Source organism: Hyla sarda, chromosome 4 (assembly GCF_029499605.1).
Source record: "Hyla sarda isolate aHylSar1 chromosome 4, aHylSar1.hap1, whole genome shotgun sequence".
Taxonomy (NCBI): Eukaryota; Metazoa; Chordata; class Amphibia; order Anura; family Hylidae; genus Hyla; species Hyla sarda.
In genome coordinates this window covers 419,047,268-419,069,332 of record NC_079192.1, presented here as the reverse complement: position 1 = coordinate 419,069,332, position 22,065 = coordinate 419,047,268, and the positions used below count along the sequence as shown (strand labels likewise).

The window sequence follows — 22,065 nt, the reverse complement described above, 5'->3', positions numbered from 1 at the left end:
CTGTTTAAAAAGTTTGAGGACCCCTGGTCTAGATCATTGAGAAGGCACAGTTACATCAGGTCACCTGTAGGTGGTGCTGTTGTATGTAAATTGTCTATAATATTGAAGTGCAGTTACATGATGTCACCTGTAGGTGGTGCTGTTGTATATAAATTGTCTATAATATTGAAGTGCAGTTACATCAGGTCACCTGTAGGTGGTGCTGTTGTATATAAATTGTCTATAATATTGACGTGCAGTTACATGAGGTCACCTGTAGATGGCGCTGTAATTACATGTCCTATTGGAATATTAATGCCCCCCTTATCTCTTCCTTTTCCCCCCAGATTGCCCAGAAGCCGAGCTTTTTCCAGGGACTCCAGTCCTGCTGGTCTTACGGCTTCTTTCAGAGACTGACTGAGACGTACGTGGAGCAGATGGTCCCTGAGAACGTGCCGGAGGACGTGCGGCAGAGCAGTAAGATTGCGCTGTGCGTCCACGCCACCACCGCGCTCACCGCCTTGGACAGTCATCCCATGAACAGGATGTTTGGGTTCGGAGCCAGATACCTGAAGGAAAACTACAGCCAGTGGATCAAGGAGCGTGGAGGATGGGTAAGACCAGGCCACAGGGGGCGCTGTTCTAGAATTGTGGAATATGTCAGATCTCTGTACGGTTGGGTTCACATTACGTTTCCATGCGGGAACCGGACACGGCTGGGGGATGGGAAAATCGGGCGTTCCCTTATCCCAGATACCCGGCCCCCATCTCATTCAGGCCCCACAAAACCGGATACGGGGCAAAAATGAGCCGACCGGAGTCACTATCTGATGTATAGTCACCGTTTGGACTCCGGTCGGCTCATTGAAATGAATTAGATACGGCCATTTTCCGATTTCTCCACCCCCCCTTTCTGTCAGCAGTTGATTTTAAAAGAAAAAAGGTTTTCATCGGAGTACCCCTTTAAACTACTTCCTGTCTGATCCGCCTCCAATAGACAGGTGGGAGCTATTGATCATTGCTATATAGGAGCAGTGCTGTAGTGTAAAGTATTGTGGAGTCACTGATCACAGGGGGAGGGGTAGAATGACACGAATTAATGGTAAATCCTTAATTTTCTAGGAACAAGTTATGGGAATCCCAGACTCCCAGGAGGAGGAGTCAGAAGAGGAATGAGGCGGAGCCAGATGCGGAGGAGGAGGAGTCAGACACCACGCCCACTGCTGTGATCTCAGGGATCAGGGTCGGACTCTATCACTCAGGACATCGGTTCTTATATTTTTATATTGTTGCCAAAGCCAATAATGTTCACTTCCCTCCCCCCCCCCTGCCAATGAGTGAACCGACGCAATGTGAGGGGCCGGACCCCCACTGACCGCCCGCAGACAGCGCTGAGGATCCTGGTTTACATTACATACAGCTCTATGTATGGAACAATATACTATAGACATGGCGTCCACATGGATAATGAGCGACCACGGGAGGATAAAGGGAGGGGCCTGTGGATCAGGTCATTGCAAGGGTTAATCGGCTGTTTTTGAAGCTCAGAAATCTGATAATTGTAGCGTCTTATAATAAAGTTTTATTTGTGTAATATTTCCTGCTTCTGTAATAGAGTCTGAGGGGAGGAGCTTGCCTGATGGTACAGGAAGCGCTTTATCTGTATTACATGTCCTGTACCCTCCTCTCCCTGTACTACGCGGCCTCCCGTGCCCTCCTCTCCCTGTACTACGCGGCCTCCTGTGCCCTCCTCTCCCTGTACTACGCGGCCTCCTGTGCCCTCCTCTCCCTGTACTACGCGGCCTCCTGTGCCCTCCTCTCCCTGTACTACGCGGCCTCCTGTGCCCTCCTCTCCCTGTACTACGCGGCCTCCTGTGCCCTCCTCTCCCTGTACTACGCGGCCTCCTGTGCCCTCCTCTCCCTGTACTACGCGGCCTCCTGTGCCCTCCTCTCCCTGTACTACGCGGCCTCCTGTGCCCTCCTCTCCCTGTACTACGCGGCCTCCTGTGCCCTCCTCTCCCTGTACTACGCGGCCTCCTGTGCCCTCCTCCTCCCTGTACTACGCGGCCTCCTGTGCCCTCCTCCTCCCTGTACTACGCGGCCTCCTGTGCCCTCCTCCTCCCTGTACTACGCGGCCTCCTGTGCCCTCCTCCTCCCTGTACTACGCGGCCTCCTGTGCCCTCCTCCTCCCTGTACTACGCGGCCTCCTGTGCCCTCCTCCTCCCTGTACTACGCGGCCTCCTGTGCCCTCCTCCTCCCTGTACTACGCGGCCTCCTGTGCCCTCCTCCTCCCTGTACTACGCGGCCTCCTGTGCCCTCCTCCTCCCTGTACTACGCGGCCTCCTGTGCCCTCCTCCTCCCTGTACTACGCGGCCTCCTGTGCCCTCCTCCTCCCTGTACTACGCGGCCTCCTGTGCCCTCCTCCTCCCTGTACTACGCGGCCTCCTGTGCCCTCCTCCTCCCTGTACTACGCGGCCTCCTGTGCCCTCCTCCTCCCTGTACTACGCGGCCTCCTGTGCCCTCCTCCTCCCTGTACTACGCGGCCTCCTGTGCCCTCCTCCTCCCTGTACTACGCGGCCTCCTGTGCCCTCCTCCTCCCTGTACTACGCGGCCTCCTGTGCCCTCCTCCTCCCTGTACTACGCGGCCTCCTGTGCCCTCCTCCTCCCTGTACTACGCGGCCTCCTGTGCCCTCCTCCTCCCTGTACTACGCGGCCTCCTGTGCCCTCCTCCTCCCTGTACTACGCGGCCTCCTGTGCCCTCCTCCTCCCTGTACTACGCGGCCTCCTGTGCCCTCCTCCTCCCTGTACTACGCGGCCTCCTGTGCCCTCCTCCTCCCTGTACTACGCGGCCTCCTGTGCCCTCCTCCTCCCTGTATTACGCGGCCTCCTGTGCCCTCCTCCTCCCTGTATTACGCGGCCTCCTGTGCCCTCCTCCTCCCTGTATTACGCGGCCTCCTGTGCCCTCCTCCTCCCTGTATTACGCGGCCTCCTGTGCCCTCCTCCTCCCTGTATTACGCGGCCTCCTGTGCCCTCCTCCTCCCTGTATTACGCGGCCTCCTGTGCCCTCCTCCTCCCTGTATTACGCGGCCTCCTGTGCCCTCCTCCTCCCTGTATTACGCGGCCTCCTGTGCCCTCCTCCTCCCTGTATTACGCGGCCTCCTGTGCCCTCCTCCTCCCTGTACTACATGGAAAGTGTGGAGACCAGTGAGGAGCAGTATATGGGGGGCACAGGGAGCATTTGGGGGGGGGGGGGGGGGTTATACAATGTGTATGTGAAAAAGGGGCTTATGGGGGGGGGTATACAGTGCAGTATATATGAGAGTAGGGACCTTAGGGAGCAGTGTGTGTGGGGGTCTTTTGGTGTAATCAGGGGTCTGTACACAGATTTGTGGTAGCGCTTGGGGAGTGTATGGTAGGATGTTGGTATATGAGGGGTTAATATTAACCCAGTCACTCGTGACGCCAGGGTGAGGGCTGGTATGCTGAATCTATGTTCCGGCCTATCGCCGCCCTTCCCAGAAGCGATGGGTGCAATGAAATGACTGAAGGTCCACAAGTAGATTTAACTTGAACAACTTTACTGCAGTGCTTGCAATATCCAATACGTAATAACAGTCTCTTAATACAGTTCTTTGGTTGCTTAGCGACTGGTAGAAGTTGCGGACCTTGCATAAGACCTATAGTCTCTGAATTTAGGGAATGATGTGCAGATCCGTCCGGATTTAGGGGAAATATGGAGTCCGGTGATGCTGCAGAGTGCTTAGGGGATGACACACTCTATAATTTATATCTTTCAGCCGTTGCCGCAAGGCTCGGGCCTAACTCACTGTGATTACTGTAATACAGGTCCGTCTCAGATGAAAGCCAGGAGCAAGAGAGAGAGATAAGATGGCTGCTGCTCCCTTATATGGGCAGGGGGCGTGGCGATTTTGATTGGTCCGAACGTCTGCCACTCACTTTACATGGTGAGATGGGATTGCTTACGTCACAGCCTCCATGTACACTGTAGAACCAGAACGAGGCTACAGACACTAGAACGAGGCCTGGAACGCATCCAGAGTGAGGCTTGAAACGCATCACATGACCCGAAGGCCCTGCAATGCCATAGAAACAAGTAATTAACCATTTACATACTGAAATAACACTATATACATTATTTTATAGATAATTTAGTAATCTATACACTATAATGGAGGTGACTAGACTAGGGGCGAACTGACCAATAAAGACTACTAAATCCTAGGGACTCATGGGGACCCACAAATAAATAAGTACCGTGTGAAATGCGGTACTGGGACACCTCAGATAGGGGAGATTTATCCAAACCTGTCTAAAGGAAAAGTTCCTGAGTTGCCCATAGCAACCAATCAGATCGCTGCTTTCATTTTTTTAAAAGGCCTCTGAAAGCAGCAATCTGATTGGTTGCTATGCCGACTGGACGGGTTTTGATAAATCTCCCCCCAGTCATCATCTATACATGGGATAAGTATCTAATCGTGGGCTACGACCACTGTGGCATGAGGGGTCCCTGTCTCCGTGTGATGGCAGTGTAGAGGGTGGGGATGGCTGCCGTAGTCAGGGGGGCCACGGATGTCCAGGTATCTAGGTCTTTAGGAGACATCATCATATTTGTTAGGACCGGATTGAGAAGAATATATATGTATAGTTCTGTGACTGATCAGATCTGCTGTAATGTGGCAGAATACAGGGGCTTTTATGGGTCCGATTTATTTTAATGGTTAAAGCGCAAATGTCCATAAAAAGGTCAATAACCTGTCAGCGCGGCCTACGGGCCAATCACTTCACAGTCAGAGAGGCGGGGCCGGGAGCCACAATGATCAGGGGCCACTAACCTCCGACCTCACGGCTCCGCCCCATAACCACTTACAGACTCCCCTCACAAGTGACATAAATATATATATATATATATGTCTTTAGGTGTAAAACCTTTAACCCCTTAATGACCCACTATGTGTATACAAGTTATGGTGCCATTAAACAGGACCTGTGGTCTGAATAAAATGAGTTGCAGTAACCAGTAGATAACTTAGGGGGCGCTGATCACATACCTGTTTACAGCATAACGACGATCGACCCCCCCCCCCCACCCTCTGTTGCTTTGCTGTCAATTTTGACTAATTCAGTGAATCTGTCACATGGACGGGGGCTTTATTTCTATATGGGCGGTATATGTGTATTATAGAGTTCATTGTCTGCTAAAAGTACCCAATCCGTGCATAATCTAGTGCAAACCCTGCCCCTGTTAAGTCCAGTGTAAACTCCGCCCCTGATCTACGCACAGTCTAGTGTAAACTCCACCCCTGATCTACGGACAGTCTAGTGTAAACTCCGCCCCTGATCTACGCACAGTCTAGTGTAAACTCCACCCCTGGTCCAAGCACAGTCTAGTGTAAACTCCACCCCTGGTCTACGCACAGTCTAGTGTAAACTCCACCCCTGATCTACGGACAGTCTAGTGTAAACTCCACCCCTGATCTACGGACAGTCTAGTGTAAACTCCACCCCTGATCTACGGACAGTCTAGTGTAAACTCCACCCCTGATCTACGGACAGTCTAGTGTAAACTCCGCCCCTGGTCTAAGCACAGTCTAGTGTAAACTCCACCCCTGGTCCAAGCACAGTCTAGTGTAAACTCCACCCCTGGTCCAAGCACAGTCTAGTGTAAACTCCGCCCCTGGTCCAAGCACAGTCTAGTGTAAACTCTACCCCTGGTCCAAGCACAGTCTAGTGTAAACTCCACCCCTGGTCCAAGCACAGTCTAGTGTAAACTCCGCCCCTGGTCCAAGCACAGTCTAGTGTAAACTCCACCCCTGGTCCAAGCACAGTCTGGTGTAAACTCCACCCCTGGTCCAAGCACAGTCTGGTGTAAACTCCACCCCTGGTCCAAGCACAGTCTAGTGTAAACTCCACCCCTGGGCCAAGCACAGTCTAGTGTAAACCCCGCCCCTGGTCTAAGCACAGTCTAGTGTAAACTCCGCCCCTGGTCCAAGCACAGTCTAGTGTAAACTCCACCCCTGGTCCAAGCACAGTCTAGTGTAAACTCCGCCCCTGGTCCAAGCACAGTCTAGTGTAAGCCCCACCTCTGGTCCACGCACAGTCTAGTGTAAACCCCACCTCTGGTCTACGCACAGTCTAGTGTAAACCCCACCCCTGGTCCACACACGGTCCAGAGTAAACTCCGCCCCTGGTCCCCGCACGGTCTAGTGTAAACCCCACCCCTGGTCCCCGCACAGTCTAGTGTTAACCCCACTCCTTGTCCCCGCACAGTCTAGGGTAAACCCCACCCCGTGTCCCCGCACAGTCTAGTGTAAACCCCGCCCCTGGTCCCCGCACAGTCTAGTGTAAACCCCGCCCCTGGTCCCCGCACAGTCTAGTGTAAACCCCACCCCTGGTCCCAGCACAGTCTAGTGTAAACTCCACCCCTAGTCTACGCATGATCTAGTGTAAACTCCAGCCCTGGTCCCCGCACAGTCTAGTGTTAACCCCACTCCTTGTCCCCGCACAGTCTAGGGTAAACTCCTCCCCAGTGCATGCACAGTCTAGGTAAACCCCCCTGGTCTATGCACAGTTTAGTTTAAACTCTGCCCCTGGTCCATACACAGTCTAGTGTAACCATCGCCCCCCGCCCCCGTTCCACCCAAAGTCTAGTGTCCAAGCACAGTCTAGTGGTCTCCAAGCATCTCTTCCTCTGCGCTCTGGGGCACGAGTGACATCATCATACAGAACTTACACTAGATTGCATGTGGACAAGGGGCAGTGGGGGTCTGACAGTTGGGACCCCCACGATCACCAGAATGCATGTGAAATGTCCCCGAAATGAAGGGAGTGGACCAGCACCCCATTCATTCTCTATAGAGGGGCTCTGCTCCTGATACAATGAATAAAGTAACATAAAGAATAGCCAGGCTGGCACTACTGTATTCACGCTTGTAGGAATCCTGCTTGAGTTATGCTTGAAACAGCTGTCGCTCTGATTGCATACTCCCCTGGCTGCCTCCACACTGCTCCCCGCTGCAGTTTTATCTATGCACAGAAGAAAACAATAAAATAAGAAGTTCCACTGATAGTGAGTGCCGTTGTGTCATTATTCTATAAAAAAAATTCCAGGATACAGGGGCCAAGTAATATCACCTCACTATGACCCTCATTGTTCCCCTCTCTAGCACAGACTGCTCCTCATTGTTCCCCTCTCTTGCACAGACTGCTCCTCATTGTTCCCCTCTCTTGCACAGACTGCTCCTCATTGTTCCCCTCTCTTGCGCAGATCACTCCTCATTGTTTCCCTCTCTAGCACAGACTGCTCCTCATTGTTCCCCTCTCTTGCACAGACTGCTCCTCATTGCTCCCCTCTCTTGCACAGGCTGCTCTTCATTGTTGCCCTCTCTTGCACAGATCGCTCCTCATTGTTCCCCTCTCTTGCACAGATTGCTCCTCATTGTCCCCCTCTCTTGCACAGACTGCTCCTCATTTTTCCGCTCTCTTGCACAGACTGCTCCTCATTGCTCCCCTCTCTTGCACAGGCTGCTCTTCATTGTTGCCCTCTCTTGCACAGATCGCTCCTCATTGTTCCCCTCTCTTGCACAGATCGCTCCTCATTGTTCCCCTCTCTTGCACAGATTGTACCTCATTGTCCCCCTCTCTTGCACAGACTGCTCCTCATTGTTTCCCTCTCTTGCAAAAATCGCTCCTCATTGTTCCCCTCTCTTGCACAGACTGCTCCTCATTGTTCCCCTCTCTTGCACAGATCGTTCCTCATTGTTTCCCTCTCTAGCACAGACTGCTCATCATTGTTCCCCTCTCTTGCACAGACTGCTCCTCATTGTTCCCCTCTCTTGCACAGACTGCTCCTCATTGTTTCCCTCTCTTGCAAAAATCGCTCCTCATTGTTCCCCTCTCTTGCACAGACTGCCCCATATTGTTTCCTTCTCTTGCAGAGATAGCTCCTCATTGCTCCCCTCTCTTGCACAGACTGCTCCACATTGCTCCCCTCTCTTGCACAGACTGCTCCTCATTGTTCCCCTCTCTTGCACAGACTGCCCCATATTGTTTCCCTCTCTTGCAGAGATAGCTCCTCATTGTTCCCCTCTCTTGCACAGACTGCTCCTCATTGCTCCCCTCTCTTGAACAGACTGCTCCTCATTGTCCCCCTCTCTTGCACAGACTGCTCCTCATTGTCCCCCTCTCTTGCACAGACTGCTCCTCATTGTCCCCCTCTCTTACACAGACTGCTCCTCACATTGTCCCCTCTCTTGCACAGACTGCCCCATATTGTTTCCCTCTCTTGCAGAGATAGCTCCTCATTGCTCCTCTCTCTTGCACAGGCTGCTCCTCATTGTTCCCCTCTCTTGCACAGACTGCTCCCCATATTGTTTCCCTCTCTTGCACAGACTGCTCCCCATTGTTTCCCTCTCTTGCACAGACTGCTCCTCATTGTTCCCCTCTCTTACACAGACTGCCCCCATATTGTTTCCCTCTCTTGCACAGACTGCTCCTCATTGTTCCCCTCTCTTACACAGACTGCCCCCATATTGTTTCCCTCTCTTGCACAGATTGCTCCTCATTGTTCCCCTCTCTTACACAGACTGCCCCCATATTGTTTCCCTCTCTTGCACAGATTGCTCCTCATTGTTCCTCTCTCTTGCACAGACTGCTCCTTATTGTTTCCTTCTTGGCACAGACTGCTCATCATTGTATAAAAAAAAAAAACTACAATGAATAGTGTTGGCCACGTATGTGGGATGTACAGCAGTGGAAGAATATTAAAGGAGGCTGGGGTTGCTTGGGTGTGGACGAGGGTTTGGTTATCGGTGTGGCTGGAGGTAGTCCACTGTTGAGGTAGCTGAAGGGCTTACCTATCTTTCCGTGCTGGCCATGGCTCTGCAATTGATATAGCCTGTCTTCAGCAGATTACGTAAATCAATGCAGCCATCACTACAGTTTTGCAAAAGAGGGAGATCCTGGGGAGCAGTCTGTGCAAGAGATGAGAACAATGAGGAGCAGTCTGTGCAAGAGAGGGAAACAATGAGGAACAGTCTGTGCCAGAGAGGGGAACCATGGGGAGCAGTCTGTGCCAGAGATGGGAACAATGAGGAGCAGTCTGTGCAAGAGAGGACAATGAGGAGCAGTCTGTGCAAGAGAGGGGACAATGAGGAGCAGTCTGTGCAAGAGAGGGGACAATGAGGAGCAGTCTGTGCAAGAGAGGGGACAATGAGGAGCAGTCTGTGCTAGAGAGGGGACAATGAGGAGCAGTCTGTGCAAGAGAGGGGACAATGAGGAGCAGTCTGTGCTAGAGAGGGAAACAATGAGGAGCAGTCTGTGCAAGAGAGGACAATGAGGATCAGTCTGTGCAAGAGAGGGGACAATGAGGAGCAGTCTGTGCAAGAGAGGGAAACAATAAGGAGCAGTCTGTGCTAGAGAGGGAAACAATGAGGAGCAGTCTGTGCTAGAGAGGGAAACAATGAGGAGCAGTCTGTGCTAGAGAGGGAAACAATGAGGAGCAGTCTGTGCTAGAGAGGGGAACAATGAGGAGCAGTCTGTGCTAGAGAGGGGACAATGAGGAGCAGTCTGTGCTAGAGAGGGGACAATGAGGAGCAGTCTGTGCAAGAGAGGGGACAATGAGGAGCAGTCTGTGCAAGAGAGGGGACAATGAGGAGCAGTCTGTGCTAGAGAGGGAAACAATGAGGAGCAGTCTGTGCAAGAGAGGGGACAATGAGGAGCAGTCTGTGCAAGAGAGGACAATGAGGATCAGTCTGTGCAAGAGAGTGGAGCAATGAGGAGCAGTCTGTGCTAGAGAGGGGAACAATGAGGAGCAGTCTGTGCTAGAGAGGGGAACAATGAGGAGCAGTCTGTGCTAGAGAGGGGAACAATGAGGAGTGATCTGTGCTAGAGAGGGAAACAATGAGGAGCAGTCTGTGCAAGAGAGGGGAATAATGAGGAGCAGTCTGTGCTAGAGAGTGGAGCAATGAGGAGCAGTCTGTGCAAGAGAGGGGAGCAATGAGGAGCAGTCTGTGCTAGAGAGGGGAACAATGAGGAGCATTCTGTGCTAGAGAGGGAAACAATGAGGAGCAGTCTGTGCTAGAGAGGGGAACAATGAGGAGCAGTATGTGCTAGAGAGGGGAACAATTAGGAGCAGTCTGTGCTAGAGAGGGGAGCAATGAGGAGCAGTCTGTGCTAGAGAGGGGAGCAATGAGGAGCAGTCTGTGCTAGAGAGGGGAACAATGAGGAGCAGTCTGTGCTAGAGAGGGAAACAATATGGGACAGTCTGTGCTAGAGAGGGGAACAATGAGGAGCAGGCTGTGCAAGAGAGGGAAACAATGAGGAGCAGTCTGTGCTAGAGAGGGAAACAATGAGGAGTGATCTGTGCAAGAGAGGGGAACAATGAGGAGCAGTCTGTGCTAGAGAGGAGAACAATGAGGAGCAGTCTGTGCTAGAGAGGGGAGCAATGAGGAGCAGTCTGTGCTAGAGAGGGGAGCAATGAGGAGCAGTCTGTGCAAGAGAGGGGAGCAATGAGGAGCAGTCTGTGCAAGAGAGGGGAGCAATGAGGAGCAGTCTGTGCAAGAGAGGGGAACAATGAGGAGCAGTCTGTGCAAGAGAGGGGAGCAATGAGGAGCAGTCTGTGCAAGAGAGGGGAGCAATGAGGAGCAGTCTGTGCAAGAGAGGGGAACAATGAGGAGCAGGCTGTGCTAGAGAGGGGAACAATGAGGAGCAGTCTGTGCTAGAGAGGGGAACAATGAGGAGCAGTCTGTGCAAGAGAGGGGAGCAATGAGGAGCAGTCTGTGCTAGAGAGGGGAACCATGGGGAGCAGTCTGTGCTAGAGAGGGGAACAATGAGGAGCAGTCTGTGCTAGAGAGGGGAACCATGGGGAGCAGTCTGTGCTAGAGAGGGGAACAATTAGGAGCAGTCTGTGCTAGAGAGGGGAGCAATGAGGAGCAGTCTGTGCTAGAGAGGGGAGCAATGAGGAGCAGTCTGTGCTAGAGAGGGGAACCATGGGGAGCAGTCTGTGCTAGAGAGGGGAACCATGGGGAGCAGTCTGTGCTAGAGAGGGGAACCATGGGGAGCAGTATTGTTTACTAGGAAGCACACACAATAACGTGTTCACCTGGGGCAGCAGTGGGCACAGTAATAGATGAAGCAGAGGAGTGGTACTGTTATAGGGTGGCAAGATAGGACACTTGTTGAGGTTTGAAGCCAAAGAGTCTAACCAGAAAACTCTGCATCGTGGTTGTGGCGGGGTTAATGCTTCATGGCGGTCTGGGTCAGATGGAGAAGGAAAGGCGCTGGATGTAACAGTATGTGTTTACTTACAGTCTGCAGAGGCCGTGTAGAGCTGCTGTCTACTGCTATATGGGGGAATATTGGTCTTAATGTGTGTATAATGTATATTATTTAGTAACAGTATGGCGGTATCCTTCAGTGTGGGGTCATAGTGAGGATTACCGGGCCCCTGTATCCTGGCATTACATGGTAACCGTAGGGCTGTATTATTTAGAGATGTAAACCACTGAGCCACTTGATCATATCCTGTATAGTTGTCTGGGCCGAGCCTAGCCCTGGTGGTCTGCACGATTCTTACATCCAGCCACGGAACTTTATTCTTCAATAAGATGAAAAACAAACTAAAAAGGGTGAAAAGCAAATTAAGTCCGAAACTACTGAAATAAAATCCTATAGACATAACGACTCCAGATGTGGGTGAGTAAAATATTAAATTCTTTATTCATTTAATCACAGAAATATATGAAATACACAAAATCCAAATATATAGGGGGGGAATTTCAAAGAGTAGAGGAACTGATGGGGGTATCTGAAAGGTATCATTATAGGTGGGGACATCACTATATCCATATATATATATATGTATGTGTATATATTAGGGATGCACCAAATTTCCTCCAAATATGGCCCTTTTGGTCTTTTCAGCCAAGTGAATTTCCCGCCGATTATTTCGGTGTTCATGGCTTTAGATGAGCGCACATCATAGTGGGATGCCACCCGCACCTGTGGCTTATGCCAGACATCACCGATCACAGTGCCTAGCATTAACCCCTTAGGCGCTGTGATCAAAGTTGATTGAAGTCTAAAATGTAAAAAAAAAAAACACAAGTAATAGATGTGAATTAACCCCTTCTCTAATAAAAAGTTTTAACCTCCCCTTTTCCCATAAAAAAATCATGTCAATAAAAAGAAATTCAAAAACAAAAAAAAGTTCCTCTGTAGTATACAGCAGCTGATAAGCACTGGAAGGGTTAAGATTTTTATATAGAAGTAATTTACATATCTAAAAAGACCAGGAAAGGAGAGGGCACACTATAGCGTTACTGCACCTGAAAAACGGGGATACTGCATGACATCGGAGGCCTACAAATGTGTCTCCTGCGGGGTGCACATACGAAAAGTGTGAAGCATCAACAAATGTAGCTACAAAGGTACGCGCGTGCACTCACTGCTCAACGGAGACTGTTCAGCATGGGAGTCCAGTCCACGGAAAGGCTGGATCACAGCATCGGTGCAGGCAGGTGGGCGCTCGGAGGCTACGCCGGCTGTTTCACACGCTGACACACGCTCCCATGCTGAACAGTCTCCGTTGAGCGGTGAGTGCACGCGTGTACCTTTGTAGCTACATTAATTTACATATCTGTTTACATTTCTGGTACCAGTTGATTTAAAAAAAAATATGTTTCCCCTGGAGTATCCCTTTAAGGGGTTGAAGTAGGGGTGTGGCTTGGAACTTACTTAGGCAAGTCCGGCAGTTGTAGTCTCCAAAATAGGGCTTTGGCTAATCTTGCCGATCGCTCCAGTCCCCACTTTCCCAGATGGTCTTGTCTCAGCATTGACTGCTCAATCAGCGGATGCAGGTGATTGGCCAAACGGGCCTTCACTGTCGAGGAAAGTGTGCCTCAGGAGGTGGGAATGGAGCACTCAGCTAGAGAAGCCAGGACCCCGTTCAGGAAATCTCAAAGGGGGGGGGGTCTCAGAGGTCAGATCCCATGATCAGTGATCCGGACTGGCAGGAGCTAGCAGGAGCTGGAGGTGGATCCGCTGTGCCAGAGAGGAGATGACTTGGGCCGTACCAGGCGAACGGAGTCTAAGGAGTTACTGGTTTTAAACAGAGCCCGCCGCAAAGCGGGATGGTCTTGCTGCGGCACGTAACCCCCAGGTTGTTCCACCCAGTATCGACTCAACCTCTCTGGCTGCTGAGATGAAGCAAGGTACAAGAAGATCAGGGAGAGGCGAGGTCAGAGGTAGCAAAAGGTCAGGGCAGGCGGCAACGGTTCTCAGGCGGTAGTCAATAGCAACAGGTTCAGCAACAAGCAGGGAATACACACAAACGCTTTCTATAGTGCACGAAGGCAACAAAGATCCGGCAGGAAGCTGTGGGAGGAGATGGTACTTATAGGCAGTGCACAGGTGCCGGCCTAATTAAGTCAAAGCAGAACCTTTAACCCTAGATTAACCACTTTGGACCAGGCACCAATCACTGGTGCACTGGCCCTTTAAATTTAAGAGTCCCGGTACGTGCGCGCTTTATAGAGCGCTCAGCGTAACAATCAGACAATTAGCGCCTTTAATTTACTGTTTTTCATCAGTATGTTTTGTTTAATTAATTAATTAATTAATATAATTTTATTTGTATTATGGACAAGTTTGGACAAAATGTTGACAAATTTTCGTTATTTAACAATAAAACTGTGTGTTATTATTATTATACTTATTATTGTTATTATTAGCATGCAGTTTTTAATTTCAGATTACTTCAATTCTTCCTCTTATTCAAATTCTTCGTCTTCGTATTCTTCCGTATTCTTCCTCTTCATATTCTTTCTCTTCGTATTCTTCCTCTTCGTATTCTTCCTCTTCATATTCTTCCTCTTCGTATTCTTCCTCTTCGTATTCCAGAAGATACTCGGGGTAGATCTGATGCTTCTCAAACACCACAAAGATGGAGGGATCGGTGACGTTGTTCACGCAGGAGTCATAATACTCCGTGGTGCTGCCGGGTCTCTGCGGTGGGCGCTTCATTTGTTGGTTTCCTATGGTGAAGTCTCCCACCAGCACACGAGCCATGAACATCAACCGCGTCCCATCAGGAGCCTTAGAGGAGTATTTGTGGGAGTACAAGGCGTCTCGGGCAAAGTAACTTCCTATGGAGAGAATGTGGACAGGTTATAGAAGTCACTGGGAAAATATTAAATATCATGATGGAAACCAAAGTTGTCAGACCCTGCTGGGAGTTGTAGTAGAATGAAATCCTGAGGGCCACAGATCACTGAAATATATGTAAACAGTGTTACTGATCTGAAGTGTCTTCTGTATTCATACATTAGGATACAATGTACCCATATTTTAAAGGGTCCTGCCACTATTCAGAATGAGTCAATATAGGTCTAATACAAAAAGAGGCAGAGCTTCTCATAGGCCAATATGTCTGGTGTGTGGAAAAATATAGTAGAGGGGAGACCCTGCTCAACATTTCTGGTTGTGTAATAGACACATCCACTATGCAGGCAAAATATAGGTGGTGCAGCTTTTCGGGGTATCGTCACGGAGAACACGCCTGCTGAATGGTACAGTTGTACAGTTTAAAGGGGTACTCCAGTAAAAAAACAATCTTTTTCGTATCAACTGGCTCAAGAAAGTTAAACAGATTTGTAAATTATGAATTCGGGTAGAAGACAGACATGGTCGCACATCCACAATCTTGTATAATGATCTGATCGCTTCTCAGCATAATATCAAAAACTAACAGGTTGTTATTATACGTTTTTGATCAAAAAGTACAAGCCCACTCGCCACGTCAAGGCCACCTATTTAGAGTGGGTCCCTAATGTCCCTAGCATAAAATGGCGTAGCACCGGGCGGCGACCACCACCGCCGCGACACCAGTGCCCACAGGGGGAATGACCCTAAATTACTTCTATTAAATAATCTTAATCCTTCCAGTACTTATCAGCTGCTGTATACTACAGAGGAATAAGTACACCAAAAAGGAGAGAAGTCCTTCCTACGTGGCAATAGTAGAAGTCCTGATGAAGGGCTCGTTTCAGGTCTGAAACGCGTTGATTTGTTCTTGGAATAAATGCTATCTTTTATCTAACCGGTCTGCATTGTTGGACTGACTACTCCAAGGGGTCTGTCGCTTGGAAAAAGTGACGTTTTTATGCCTCTTCTGCTGCCTACACTATTACCGGAGCAGACGCTGCCGGGGATCGGGGGAACCAAGCTGCAGGACCCTACTTTATTATACATGCGCATTTAGATGTTGTGCTCTGAGCGCATCACCACAGGGTGAGTGTTATTACTAGCATCTCTATACCTGTGCTTAACGTATTTCACCAGGGGCGCTATCGTGTTCCTTTTTTCTCTCTTCTTTCTGTACGTGGCAATAAAGAAAGGGGGTTCACTTAAGAACAATTAGCATTGCACCCCATTTATCAGAACCGCTGCCCTGGGGGAATCATACAGGATTCTTATCCATTTCATAAATCCTTCTCCAAATCCATATCCCCTCATTACTGTCCAGAGGTAGGACCACTCCACCCTGTCAAAGGCCTTGACAGCGTCCAATGACAGGATGGAGCGGTCTCCTCCCCCCTCATCTGCAGATTCCCAAACAGTCTTCTCACATTATCTGCCGTAGTTCTTCCACTCATGAACCCACATTGGTCTTTCGAGATTAGTAAGGGCATTACCTCCGCCAATCTCACCCCTAATACCTTTGCCAATATCTTCGTATCGGTATTCAGCAGTGAGATTGACCTATACGCGTCCGGTTCACATTCATCTTTTCCAGGTTTAAGAATTAACGTTATCACTGCTTCCTTCATTGTGGGGGGCAGTGTTCCTCTCGTTAGAATGTCTTTAAATAATTTCACTAACTTAGGAACTAGGACACTTCAATACTTTTTATACAGCTCGAATGGTATCCCAACCGGGCCTGGAGCCTTTGATCTAGGTGTCTCTTTTACTACCTTCCATACTTCACTTTCTGTAATCTCTCCCTCTAACATCTCCACAGCTTCCTTCGTTAATTTTGGTAACTCGTATTCCTCCACGTATTTTCGTATTTCTTCCTGCCCTACTTTTACCTGTGAGGTATATAGCTCTTCCTTTTCCTTCCTATACCTAGCCAACCACCTTCCTGGCTTCCCTCCTTCTAAATATTTCTTCTTTTCTGCCTGGAACAGTATTTTCTTTGCTCCTTATGTTAACATTTCTTTATATTTCTTCACCTCCTTCTCCCATTCTTTTCTATCTTTTTCCAACCCTGTTGCTACAAAGCGCTGTTCTGCTTTCTCTACTTTCTTTCCCATCTCTTCTTCCTCTTTCTTTGATCTTTTCTTCATCCTTACTATTCTCTCCTTACAGATACCTTGCAATGCCGCCTTGAAAGCATCCCAAACCATCCCCTCCGAGGCTGTTCCATCATTAATTTCAAAGTATGCTTTTATCTTATCCTCGACCTCACTATCCTCTCCCCATACTTCTATCCAGAATGGATCTATTCTCGTACTTATCTGGTACATATTTCTATTAACCATTTAGAGCATTACCGGTGTGTGATCGGATATACTCCGGGACTCATACTTTATACCCTTTACCCATGGCATAATCTCCCTATCTCCTATTATCATGTCTATGCGGGATAGTGTTTCTTTCGATTTTTTATAGCACGAGTATGTTTTTAATTCCGGGTTCCTCTCTCTCCAGTAATCCATCCATCCCAATTCCTCCATCATTCTCTTTAATCCCGTTGTTCCACCACTCAGATTTTGCCTTCCTATCCTTAATCTATCTTTCCCTTCATCCATTAATGCGTTGATATCCCCCATCACCATAATTGGGATACCTCCTTTATCATTGGCAAACCTGCATAATTCCTGAAATATTCCTAATGAAAAGGGAAGTGGCACATAGATGAAAGCGAACAGCAATCTTTTTCCCTCCCAATTTAATACATACCTCCCTTCTTTGTCTATTTTTTTATTTAACACCTCTACCTTCATCCCTTTATGTATTAACACACTTACCCCTCTGGAGTAACAAGTGTGTACTGAATGATATTGCTTTACAACCCATTTCCTCTGCAGAATATGTATTTTATCTTTGTCAAGTGCGTCTCTAATAGACAAATAATACCTGGTAGATGTTTCTCAATTACTTTATAGACTTCCGTACGTCTTACCCTATCCGCCAGCCCCCTTTCATTCCAAACCAGTACCCTCATTCAAGTGTCTGGGAGAGAAAACAAAACAAACAAAAAAGGCTGTCAAGGCTGTCCTCTGTCCCCCATGTCTTTGCCCTATATATTGAGCCACTAGCAATAAGGATTAGGAATAACGAGAGGATAGAGGGGTTTGGATGTCGGGGGGCAGAGTATCACTTTTTGCAGATGATATATTGCTTTATATTCGAAATACGCAGCAGACATTGAAAGAGATTATAGAGGAAATAGAGGAATTTGGGAAGAAATCAGGATTAAGTATAAACTGGAACAAAACTGTATTAATGCCCTTAGACAAGCAAATGTCCCACGAAAGACTCAGGACAATAAGAGATGGAGAAACGTTTAAGTATCTAGGAATAAATGTAGGTAAACAAGTTCATAAATATCCGGAACTAAATGTCTGACCTATCTTGTGAGAAATAAAGGCAAAAATAAAAATCTGGTTAGGTTTACCACTCAAGATGGCGGACAGGATTGGTTTGTTGAAGATGATAATCCTACCCCAGATACTGTTTGTGTTGACCAATAGTCCGATATGGTTAGGAGAGCAAATTTTTAAAGCAATTGAAGCTATGGAAAGAGAACTTGTATGGAAGGGGAAAAAACCCAAAAATGAAATTAAGTTATCTAAGTAGAGGGGTGAATAATGGAGGATTAGCTGTTCCAGACTTTAGACTATATTATATAGCAGCACAGTTGAGGTTTGTAAAAAAAAATGGAAATAAACAGATGTTTTTGTGAACACGATAAAGGAAAAAAAGACGAGTGTGAGGATATGGGAGAATTCCTAGAATCTAAGTTGGGTAGAAAGGATCCCATAGAGAAAATGGTGGGTAAAGTATGGGAAGAAATGAAAATAGTAATGGAGGTGAAAGGTTCATTTGTATACACGAGACTATTTAACAACACAAGATATAAAGAATTAGAGGGGCAGGAATGGGTGTTGTAGTTTTGCAACATCTGGAGGTCTGCAGGTTGTAGATCACTGTCCTATACTTTACATTGCACGGATCCCTCAACATACGATGGTTTCAACAAACGATGGTCTGTTTGGAATATATTTGTAAGGAGAGGTGCTCAGTCCGACCAAAGCCAGTAGTAATTACAAGATGGATAGGTATTATTGCCTTTTGTCTTTGTTTCCTCTTCCGTTCTCTCTTTCATGTTTGTTTGTTTTATTTTTCGTTTTTTTTTTAATGGCCCTCCTCCCTCGCTCCTCCTATATTGTTTATTGATAAAAAAAGAACAGAGTATAAAATCAATACGCTAAAATGAAAATAAAAAGTGGGTGAAGTATCCTGGGATAAAAGTATATAATGTGGCTTTGACTACTGGTCAGCTGCTGATGGTGCAAACAATGCAAGGGGAGGAGAACAAAATCAATACTTAGTAGTGGAAAACCAAACATAAAGTGCAACACAAATAGCAGCAATGGTGGGACAAAGTGTAGAAGCAAAAAAGGATAAGATAGCAGCAGAAGATACAGACCAGTAATGGGGAGGCAGGATTCACCCCAGGCACCACACCACACCCCAACGTGTTTCACCGGAGCGGCTTAATCATCCTTGATTGACCATTGCTGCTATTTGTGTTGCACTTCATGCACTTTATGTTTGGTTTTCCACTACTAAGTGATTATGTTATATAAATATACACTATTTTCTATGAAGTGTTGTTTTTTTCACTAGTCGCACTCACTTGAACACTTTGTTCACCTCCCTTTGCATTGGTTGCGCCATCAGCAGCTGACCAGTAGTCCATTACACAGCTACATTATATACTTTTATCCCAAGATACTTCACCCACTTTTTATTTTCATTTTAGCATTATTTTTTTTTTTTTATCAATAAACAATATTGTCCTGTATGTATAACATATTTTATATGAATTTATTACAATAATAAAAAAATATATTTTTATACATTTATTCATTCATTTATTATCTTTATTACTTTGATTTTATTGGGGGTCTTTGTTTGGTGTGGTCTTCACACATCTAGGTGCTTGTCTGATCACAGTGCTCTCTGCTGCCACCTCTGTCCATGTCAGGAACTGTCCAGAGCAGGAGAGGTTTGCTATGGGGATTTGCTCCCAATCTGGACAGTTCCCAAGGCAGACAGAGGTGTCAGCAGAGAGCACTGTGGTCAGACTGGTAAGAACGACGTAACTACCTCTGTAGTATACAGCAGCTGATAAGTACTGGAAGGATTCATATTTTTTAATAGAAGTAATTTACAAATCTGTTTAACTTTCTTGAGCCAGTTGATATAAAAAATTGTTTTTCACCGCCCCTAGACATCTTATCCCCTATTTAAAGGATAGGGGGATAAGATGTCAGATCGCGGGGGTCCCGCCGCTTGGGACCCAAGGGATCTCGGCTGCAGCACCCACCTCAACGGCTTCCGGCAACGCTGGACGCTTCAGCTCCCGACCACGGTTACGGAAGATCGTGAGGTCACGTCTCCACCGCCGTGTGACGTCACGCTCCACCCCCTCAATGCAAGTCTAGGGGAGGGGGCGTGACAGCCATCACGCCCCCTCCCATGGATTTGTATTTGAGGGAGCGGGGCATGACGTCACACGGGGCGGAGTCGTGACGTCACGATCTTCTGTAACCGTGGTCGTGAGACGTTAGGATGAGAGCCTCCAGCGTTGCCGGAAGCCGTTGAGGTGGTTGCTGCAGCCAAGATCCCTGGGGTCCCAAGCGGCAGGACCCCCGCGATCTGACATCTTATCCCCTATCCTTTAAATAGGGGATAAGATGTCTAGGGGACGAGTACCCCTTTAAGGAAGAAAAAACGTCAATGCAGTGCAATCCACCAGTCAGGCTGTGATAGATAATATCACAAGAACGTTTTTATTGTAGAACAAAACACAACACGTTTCTGAGCATAGAAGCTCAGGTGTACTGCCATACAGTGCAATAAATAGGACTCTTCTTTTGTATTGATTGCATTGCTCTATGCACTACTTCCCGTTTTCTCAATGCTTTATCATTTTGGTTGGTTTTTGCTTAGTGTTCCCTCTGGGACCTGCTTTGTTATTTCCTTTTTTTATTTGACAAAACCATATTTGCTATTAAGTATTATTGTCTTTTTTTTTACTTGTTCTTGCTTAATGCTTGTTATGGATGCTGTTATTTCACTTACATGTACTTTAAAAATCCTTTCAATAAACATACAGCTTAAAAAAACAAAAAAAAACTAGAGAGATAAGAAGAGATATCTACAGAACTAGGCAATTTGTCTAAATGAAGATAAATGTAAACCTATTTATGCTGCCATGGTCTACACAGAGACAAGAGTAAGGAGATGGGGATACCCCTTAAAAGACATCAACACAAATGAATGCAGGTAGATCAAAGGCCTCCTTGAGGATCAATGTCCCTCTGGGTCATGGGGTACAGCCCTCCAATCAGATTCCCCCTGTACATGTTCCTTCTTACCTTGTCCATAAGCAGTGCCATGGGTGCCGCAGAGACGCCAGTCAAAGTTCTGATTGCAGATGGCGTCTATGTGTGCCGTGTCTGTGCCGTGAAACAGTCGCATTTCCTTCACGTCTTGTCCCTGATTTCTATTTTTCATCTGTTCCTTTTGCCTTAAATGAGAGAAACAACATTACATGACAAGGAGTAAACCATCAAGGGTAACCCAGCCATAGTGAAGAAAGCAGATAGGGCCACAATGATCCTGGGGCATCCTCAATCACTATTGTTCCAGGGGTCACATGATATGGGGCATCACCAATCTGTATTGTTTCAGGGTCATCCTCTCTCTGTAGGGTCCCCCACCTATAGTGAAGGGAGATTGGGCCTCCATGAGTTGTCGTATTACAATCCAGGGCCACCTCTTATAATCCTTATATAGTGTTATATACAATACAAATGAAGAGGTGCCATGAAATCCTAAATAACAGGTAATAAAAAGCTTCAGAAATAACCCACAAAACAATTCAATGAGGAGTTAATGCAAATTTCAAAAAGGGCAACAGGTGAAACAGAGTTTAAGTACATGAAGTCAGACTCTTCTAATATAGCTTGGTTTTATAGCATCCCTAAAACTCACGAAGGGAATCCACCCATAAAAGTTGGTCTGATTGTTTTCTGGTCTTAATAATCTCACCCTGGGCTTTAGCCAATTCATCAACGGTATCTTAAGACCCTTTTTATATGCTTTACTATGGTATGTAGAGAACACGACGGATGTGCTAAAAAGGTAGGAGGACCTCCACATCAAGGGGGATCCCTTTTTGTCTGTCCTCGATGTGGAGGCCCTCTATTCTTTTATTCTACATAGAAAAAGTTGCAGAGCAGTGGAGTTCTTTTTGCATAATAATTTTGTCTTGGGACTACTATCTTCTTTCCTGGCAAGAATATTTTTTTTTTGTTGCAAGTCCACCTGCAGCAAGGTACAGAAATGGGGAGTCTATGTGCCCCAGTTACTGTAATCTGTACCTCGGCATGTATGAGGACCAACATGTCTTTGAGAAGATATGTCATCAGGGACCAGCTACATTAACGTTGCTCCGGTTCGTAGACGACATCTTCATTATTCAGACCTCTACAGACGAGTCAGGTGTTCATTTTGTCTCTGCACTAAATCATAATTCACTGGGTTTGAAATTCATATATAGTATGAGTTGTATAAAACTTGCAATGAAGAAAAGGGGAAGTGGCGCCCTCTTAAGCCTTGCCCCCCTCCCTGTTTTTTTTTAAACTGTTAGGGGATCCTGCATGTCACCTAGTCAGAGGTTATATTCCCAGTGAGTAGAGGGAGCCTGTTTATGGTCCCATCCGAAATGAGGCCATCTTAGCATGTTGTAAGGGGGACATGCATTGTTTA

The 22,065-nt window shown here is 47.5% G+C and overlaps 2 protein-coding genes across 3 annotated transcripts in view; one reads left to right on the top strand and one right to left on the bottom strand.

Moving 5' to 3' along the window:
• BCL2L14 (BCL2 like 14) overlaps window positions 1-1,554 on the top strand; it is a 25,863-nt gene extending 24,309 nt beyond the window's left edge. For both annotated transcript variants that reach the window (XM_056517966.1, XM_056517965.1), the window contains exons 5-6: window positions 327-593; window positions 1,102-1,554. In XM_056517966.1, the coding sequence (XP_056373941.1) occupies window positions 327-593; window positions 1,102-1,155 (321 nt within the window). In that variant the 3' untranslated portion in view covers window positions 1,156-1,554. The remainder of the gene's footprint in view (window positions 1-326; window positions 594-1,101) is intronic.
• A 10,141-nt stretch (window positions 1,555-11,695) lies between these two features.
• LOC130267776 (protein mono-ADP-ribosyltransferase PARP12-like) overlaps window positions 11,696-22,065 on the bottom strand; it is a 145,496-nt gene continuing 135,126 nt past the window's right edge. Inside the window, exons 12-13 of the mRNA XM_056517957.1 lie at window positions 20,670-20,821; window positions 11,696-14,141 (exon numbers count right to left, since the gene is read on the bottom strand). Of these exons, the coding sequence (XP_056373932.1) occupies window positions 13,771-14,141; window positions 20,670-20,821 (523 nt within the window). The 3' untranslated portion in view covers window positions 11,696-13,770. The remainder of the gene's footprint in view (window positions 14,142-20,669; window positions 20,822-22,065) is intronic.